The sequence below is a fragment of the Lindgomyces ingoldianus genome, assembly GCF_010093535.1.
Source record: "Lindgomyces ingoldianus strain ATCC 200398 unplaced genomic scaffold BDR25scaffold_73, whole genome shotgun sequence".
NCBI lineage: Eukaryota > Fungi > Ascomycota > Dothideomycetes > Pleosporales > Lindgomycetaceae > Lindgomyces > Lindgomyces ingoldianus.
The window spans coordinates 150104-158074 of NW_022985234.1; the positions used below are offsets into that span (position 1 = coordinate 150104).

Genomic DNA, 7971 nt, shown 5'->3' on the forward strand with positions numbered 1-7971 from the left:
CAGACGCAACTAACCATAATTTAAATATGTTTTACACAACGCATGCTAGAGCAAACTGCATGCAAATTAGCATAAAGGTGCACTTACATTAGGTATACATTTTTTTTAAAAAAGAATATAAGAAACACATAAGCTGACAGAGAAACAGCGTTACCGGGGTTTATCCGAAGAAATTCTGACTAACTAGCGCGTCCAAAAGAGGAGATTCTGCTAAACTTTTCGTTCTGCAAACCCGAATATAATAAGCAGAGCAAGCTCTGCTAATAAACTAGCTTAATACATTTATTAAGTGTTACTTAAAGCTTAAAGTAAAGTTTAAGTGTAAGTATAACTATAAAAGAGCTTTTTATAAAAATCCTATAGTAATTTTAGGCTAGTTTAACCTTATAAAGAATATTAAAGCTAAGTATAGCATTTAGGATAATAACATATATAACTTTAACAAGACAGAGTTTATAATAGGCTAGATATCTACTAGAGCAGTTGTTACAGGTTTAGAGAGACAAGGACAGCTAAAAGTAGTCTAGCTAGGCAACTAGAAGTAGACAACAGCTATCTAGGGCATTAATGCTAAAAAGTAGGCTATTTTACTTTTTATTATCTTCTAGGGTAGCAACTACTTTTTAAACTAGTATAAAAAAAATATACTTTAAAATTAAGTTATTATAATCTCTAAGCGCAGCTAGACTACTAATTAGCTTAGTCTAGACTAGTTAAAGCACTTTAACGTGTATATAAAGAAGTGTACTGTTAGTAGCTACTATCTGCTAGTTATTAACAGCTATAAAAGCTATAACTTACTTTATTTTTAGTAATACTATAAAGATAACAAGATTATTACTATTTATATGCTTTTTTACTTATTACACCTTTTATAGCTACTTAATATAGGTTATTTTACTTTTTTAAAAAAAGTGTATAGGCGCTAAGCTAAAAACCTTATGCATAACTAAATTACTTATATTATAAAAATAAAGTTTCTGCTATGCTTTAAAGTAGCCTATAATACTATAATTACTTTTAGTAATATCTAAGAAAGGTTCTAAAGCGCTAGATTAGTTTCTTTTAACTTATAATAAGTTATAATAAGCTTTAATGTAAAGTTACGCACTCTGTTACTACTACTACTTATATATAACAAGCCCTAGCAGTTATAAACCCTAAGTAATACCTTAGAACTTAGGTTATAATTAATGCTTATAAAGATAAAAATTTAAAAGCATATAAATAGTTTACTAACTTTTATAGTTAAGGTGTTTAAAAAGGTTTTAAAAAGGGCAGTAATAATTACACATAAGCTAGTGTTAGTGTAATAAAAAATTACTAAGCTTTAAGTAGCTAATAAGGCTGCTATATAATATAAATTATATAAAAAAAAGTAAATTAAGGTAGAAAAGACCTGAATAATTTAAAAAAGCTTACACTTAACAGCTCTAAAGAAGTTTAAAGCGCGTAGTAATAAGAAAAAAGTAAAGAAGCAGGTGTAAGCTAAAGTAGGTAAGCTATCTTAAAGGCGCTGCAGATAGTGCAATTAGACTAGGCATAACGCGCAAACGTGTAAGCAAGAAGCAGAAGTAGTACCTAAATAATATTCTAGGCTGTACTGTACTATATAGTGCTAGAGCAGGTTGTTATAGGCTATAATAGAGTTTGTTAGGGTAGGGTCTTGGCAAAAGTAAGCGACTTGGGTGTGTGAGCAACTCGCCTATGAAGTACGTTATAACTAAAACTATTATAAGAAAAAGTATTAAAAGTACATATTAATAATAACATAAAAATATATAAAGTTATCTTAAACATTACTAAAGTACACTATAACATTCTGTGGAGGATAAAATAGCCTGGCAGTAGCTGTTCAGAAGATCAGATGAAGTGACTCCCCTATCTAAGAGAGCTGGAGGCTCTCCTTATATACACCGAGCTTCGGAACATAATATCTCCAGATCCCGAGCCGCGTCCCAGGCTCCGGGCCCCAGCCAAGGCTCTCAGTATACGCGACACACCCCCCAGGTGAGCTGCTGCGCAGCTCACCTGTGTAGAGCGTTACCTTGGCTTGTTGGAGCAGCGCTGGGCGTTCACCCTGTGTTTGTGCTTGTTGTCCTTAGTGATTCTAGTGCTTGTTGCCCTAGGCAGCGCAATGCTTGTTTCCCTAGGCAGCGCGGGTCACGTGCTTGCTGTGATCGCCGCAACAGAGGTAAATAAATTCTGCTGCTCCCTAAGCTCCTGTTCTTTAGATCTAACTAACATGCTGCATGTAAGTTAATGCTTTTAAGCTCTAAGAATAACTTTAAACCTGTCTGCAATTTCTACTAACATGTGTATAAAGCTTAATAAAGCTAAAAGAGCCGCCCGCTCGCGTGCCGCCGCTCTGCGGGGCCGCATCGACCGCAAGCCCGCGCCTACTACCCCCCGCCGCTCTGCGCCCGCGACCCCCCGCCGCTCTGCGCCCACCACCCGCATGCCCGCGCCCACCACCCCCCGCCGGCCTCCCCCTGGTGCGCTCCGCGCGCAGTCCTGTCTAGGCTGCATAAAGAGTGCGCTCGCGGGGCGCTCTAGTGGGGAGTGCCATGATTCTGCCTCTAGCAGTTCGCGCTGTTAGCGCTGTTCCTCTAGGCACAGCTGCCTGCCCCTGTAAGCCCTGTAGTAGTGTGTGGGGTAATCTAGCTTTTTAACCTATTTGCAGTCCCCCTGTTACTATTGTCTATGCGCGGCGCCTTGTTGCGGCGCTTGTTGCGAAGGACAAGCAGGTAAGCTTCTCTGCAGAGATTATGTGTTATACCCTAGATTAGACTAACAGGCTATAGGCTGTGTTCTAGCTTTAGCTAGTTCTTTAAGCTCTGCTTAAAGAGGATGTAGTAGAGAAGAAGAAGAGAGAGGAAAAGGAGGAGGGGGAGGAGGAGAAGGAGGAGGAGGGGGAGGGGGAGGAGGAGCAGGGTGACGTGTCCCCTGGGCTCCTAGCGCGTCACTAGCACGCTAAAGAGCTCTTAAGTAAGCTTGTTAATCTCCTTATAGTTTAGGCATTCTATGTTTCTGCGCATCTTATGTACTAAATCCCTACTTAGTCTCTATAGCATAGGGGAGTGTCTCTGCTAGTAGATAGCTCTCTTGTTTCCAGGCAGTGTAGAGATGTCCCTACTATTAATAATTAATAATTTCTCTTCTTAGAAGCTTGTTTACATGTCTTTAAAGTTAAGAAGCTACTTAAAGTGCTTAAATTACTGTTTTAGTAAGTGCTTTATAAGTCTATCTGCTAGCATGTTGCTTGTTTTAATATAGCGCACTTTAAAAGATCCTTTTGCATGCTCCTAGCGTAGGTAGGTAGTTATCTAGGCGTTCTCTTCTACTACTAACTAGATTATCTGCTAGTTGTTACAGTAAATCTACTACAGTGTGCCTAGCCCTAAGGTAAGCTTTTTAAAGAAGCGTTTTAGAGCTAGTAATTCCTTTATAATGTGCGCTAGAGCAAGCAGCTTAGCCTCTGTTATAGACATAGTTACTGTTAGCTAAAGAGCTGCTTTCTATAAAATTAGTTTTTTAAAGATTAAGATAATGTATCTATAGAATAATTATCTAGTCTCTGCGTAGTTAGCAAAAGACGCATCTCTACACATAATAAGTTGCGCGCCTTCTAGTGCTCTGTATTATATGCCTGTATGCCTTATATAGTACAGGTACACAATTGCCTAATTTACTGCCTAGAAGTGCTGCTTTCCTAGGTTTATTAGGTAGTAGGAGAGCTAGGATGCTGTAAACGCTATGTTAGGGCGCACTATAATTGCAGTGTAGAGTGTTAATCTTACGCGCTCTTAGTATTCCTTAATTTTATGCTTTAATGCTAATCCCTAGTTGCTTATAAGCTCTTCTAATAGTAGAGGAGTCTCTAGGAAGAGCGCGCTCTCTGCAAGGTTAAACTTCTTTACTACTTTCTTAATATACGCGTTATGTACTAGCTAGATTATTCTAGCCTTTCTATTCTTAATTATTTTAATCTTTAGAAACTATTTACATAGCTTTTAATCTTCTAGCTTATATATTTTCTTAATTACACTAATTAATTAGTAAGCTTCTAACTTATTATTATAGTAATAGATATAAAGTATGTTGTCTACATAAAAAAAAAGTAAGATATAGTAATTATAGTTAAAAAATAAGCATAGCTTCTTTTTAAATAAGATAAGATTAAGCTTCTAAAAAGCCTATAAGAGCTCTTAGTACTATAAGATTAGCAAGTTGCGTAGTCTGTATAGGGCTTATAAAAGCTTAACGCATATGCTAGGCTTTGTAAAGCCTTCTAAGAGCTTATATATTACTTCTAGCTTACTTTTACAGTGCATGTTTAGAAACGCGCTTATAACATTATATTGCCTAATCTTTAGGTTAAATTAAGCTGCTATTGCTATTGCTGTTTAGAAGAATCTAGCCGCAAGAGTAGCAGTATAGGTTAACTAGAGTAAGTCTTTGCTTTAGAGATTACTGCGTACGCATATATAAGCTTTATATTTAGTAAAATACCTATTTTAGTTAAATTTATATGTAAAAACTTACTTTAGTAAGAGCAGCTTAGATATTACTTTAGTTTATATAATCTCTTTCTACGTGCCTTTTTTAAGCAGAGTAGCTATCTCTTTCTATGCTGCAATCTTAAAAAAATCTTTATATAAGTGTTTATATAGATCTCTTTATTTTAAGGGTTCCTTTAGGAGCTTATAAGCTCTTAGTTAAGGCTGCTTAAAAAAAGTAGCTATAGAAAACACTATGTAAAGCGTTTTAAGCGCTCTGTTATTGTAAGTAATAAATGCTCTAAAGAAGTTTATTTAAAGGTGCTTTAGATTAATAAAGCAATGCGTATGCTACTCCTCTCTAAGAGTGTTGTATATATACCTCTGCTTCCTGCACCTCTAGGCTTACCTAGGTTATTAGGATCTTGCCTCTGTATCCTTTAGCTTATGTGTGTTGCTAGTCCCTAGCTCTTTTTATTATACACATGTTTAAAAGGTGCCTTACCTGCTTTAACTAAAGCTATAAAAGACAATGTCTTAGTGTAAGAGGTAAAGGTTAATTTTTTAACTAGTAAGTTAGCTATTTAACTTAACAAGCCTAGTAGATCTGCTTTTTTAGTTAAGTGCACTTCTTAGGGATTACTATTATGCTTATGCCTACCCTGTATAAGGCGTGTTATAGAGCTATCTGTAAGCTCTAGCTTAGGAGTTAGCTCTAGAGTAATAAGTGCTATATATTTATTAGGAACTGCGCAAATCCTTAGTAACTTACTTATTATGCTTATCACCTACGCAGTTACTTCTACCTTTAAGTGCTAATCCTTTAGCTAGCTAACTTAAGTTTTAATAAGCTTTTTAGTTTCTACACTTCTAAGCTTACGCTTTTAAAGCCTTTAATTTAGTATATTACTTTACTACTTATCTAACTTTTAAAGTAAAAGCTTAAAAGCTTCTTTTACATTATAGATCTTACTTTGCTTATTAAGAATTTTAATAATCTTAGAGGCTTTTTTCTAGGGGATTAGCTTATTACCTTTATCTTTATAAAAGTATATCTTATTAAAAGCTACATTTCTTATAGTAATTACCTAGTTAAGTAATAAAACTTATATTCTGTAGATATTTAAGGCTCTATAGCCTATAAGATATTTTATGTAGCCCTGTAGAGTTACTTTAAAGCTTTACTTCTAACGCCTAGCTGCTTACTCCCTGTTAAGTAGGTAGGCGTGACAGCTGTATGCGTATATTCTGCTCTAATTAGGTCTTAGATTAGCTGTAGCACTTCTTACCTACTCTAGCTTATAGTATTAAAAGTAATTAGTAAACTACGTGTTTAAGACTTTATTTAGTAAGCGTAGGTTATATGTGTGCGACAGGCTTATATTGTACAGCTATGTTGCTGCGTCTACTACTTCTAGCTAGAGCTTTTTAGGGAGTCCTGCGCTGCTTCTTATTTTAATAAACTTTATAATTATCTCTTATTTAGCTTTTTCTACAGCTTTATTTAGCTTATAAGTGTATAGTAAAAAGCTTTTAATATTAAAGCTAAATTTTTTTACTTAAAGCTTATACCTTAACTTTCTATGCTAAGAGAGTGTAGTAGTGTTGTTATCTTGCTGTATTTTGCTAATCTAAAGCTTATATTAATTAGACACTATACTTTTAAAGTTCTCTATTACTTTTTAGATTTCTAAAAGTGTTTTTACTTAAAAAGAGTATAAAAAGATTTTACTACTATATTTATCTTTAATAATTATTATCTATAGAGCTCTGCTGCGCCCTAAAGGCATATTAAACATGTCCTATGCAACTCTTTAGAATAGGCAGGGAGCTTACTCTTTTAGTCTTCTTAATATAACCTGCTTAGTGTAGGTTGTTGCGCAGTGCTTACAGTAGACTTGCTTTATACCTGTTATTTATACGTTTCTTACACTTTTAACTAGAGCCTGTAGAGCTTTAGAGCCTCAGTGTTCTGCACGCGTATGCTAAAGCTCTTCTAAGTCTAAGCGTAGGAATATAGTTTATAAGCGTTAGTAATCTAAGAGCACACTTTACACTAGTAAGTAGAAAGAGACAGCTTTATATTTAATAAACATAAAGTTATGTTCTTAGCAGAGTGTTACTAGTACCCTATTTTTTTCTAGTGTGCTTATGCGCAGTGTATAGTTAAGTTTTAAATACTATAGTCTTTTTTCTCTTAAATAAGCTTCTAAGATAATATTAATGTAAAATCCTTTTACTATAACTACCTTTTATAGTGTAAGATCTTCTGTGCGCTTTTTTTATGCTTTATTTAACACCTCTTTAAGCTTTTTAGTTTCTGTTCCCTAGATTAGAAACAACTAGGTGCTAGCTTTTACTATGTGTAAACCTTAAGCTTTCTTAAATAACCTAGGTATAAGCAGCTCTATACTGTTTACTAAGTGCGTAGCACTTCTATTATCTAGAATTATACTTATAGAGAGTAGGGAAGTGTTAAAATCTAGAGTTATATGTATCTTTAGTTTTACTAAAAGCGCTAGGTTAATAAGTGCAGTAATAATGCTGTCTAAGAATGCTAGCTTATTTAATTTTTTAATAGCTTTTAGAGCAGAGGAGGCTTTATCTAGAATTACGCAGCCTCTTTTAAGCAGTACAGCTTTTACTTTCTTATGCTGCGCCTACTTAAGCCTTTTAAAGATCTTTTAGTGTGTAGTTTTACTAAGTGTCTTTAGCTTTTTAGTAACTGCTAATATAAAGTCTCTGCAGTTTACTGCTTTCTATAGATAAAGGGATTACTCTAGAGCTCTACATAGGCACAGGTGGCCTAATTAGGCTAAAATAGATTAGGCTAACTTGTTGTCTAATTGTTTGCTAAGCGTTGTAAATATACCTATGCCTTAGTTACTTGCATGTAAGAAGTGCTTTTAAAGCATTATTAAAAAGATCTTACTAATTTTCTAGATTATTAGAGGCTTTTTACTAAGTGCGCTAGCCTCTATAACCCTCTAGTGCATAGAGCGCGCCTAGTCTAGTGCAAGCTTTAGAGCTAGGGCGTCTAGGAAGTCTTGTGCAGCTAGCTAGCCTTCTACATTAAGAATCTTGTAGGTCTTTGCTTTAGTGTATAGGAAGTGCTACTGCTAATACTAAGCTTCTAGGGTTATAGTGCTATACTTCACCTTAGTAAGGTAAGCTTTATACTCTACTTATACAAGATTTTTTATGCTTATATCTATTAGTGCTAGCTCTTATTTTAAGGCTTATATAAGTGCTTATAGGGTAGATTAGTTCTCTAACATAAGCTGCATTATTATAGGTCCTAAGAGCTCTAGTGTAACAGTTGCATTAACCTAGTTCTAGATTGTCTAAAGACGCGTTGCATAGGAAGCCTAGTTACTTAATTAAGCTTAGTACTTAGTAATATTAGTCTAGTACTGTATGTTAGCCTTTTTTAAGGGGTTCTTAGCAGTAATTGCTTTGAGTGTAGGCATCT

At 34.9% G+C, this 7971-nt stretch overlaps 1 protein-coding gene across 1 annotated transcript; it reads left to right on the plus strand.

Annotated features, from left to right (window-relative positions):
- Positions 1-1867: 1867 nt before the first annotated feature.
- On the plus strand, positions 1868-2969 carry BDR25DRAFT_363642 (uncharacterized protein; the record flags this gene model as incomplete). The annotated part of the gene is made up of 7 exons (XM_033696772.1): positions 1868-1872; positions 1963-2010; positions 2040-2104; positions 2154-2194; positions 2393-2511; positions 2557-2585; positions 2857-2969. 7 exons carry the CDS (start codon positions 1868-1870, stop codon positions 2967-2969), a joined length of 420 nt encoding a protein of 139 aa, XP_033539565.1.
- Between the last annotated feature and the right edge of the window lie 5002 nt (positions 2970-7971).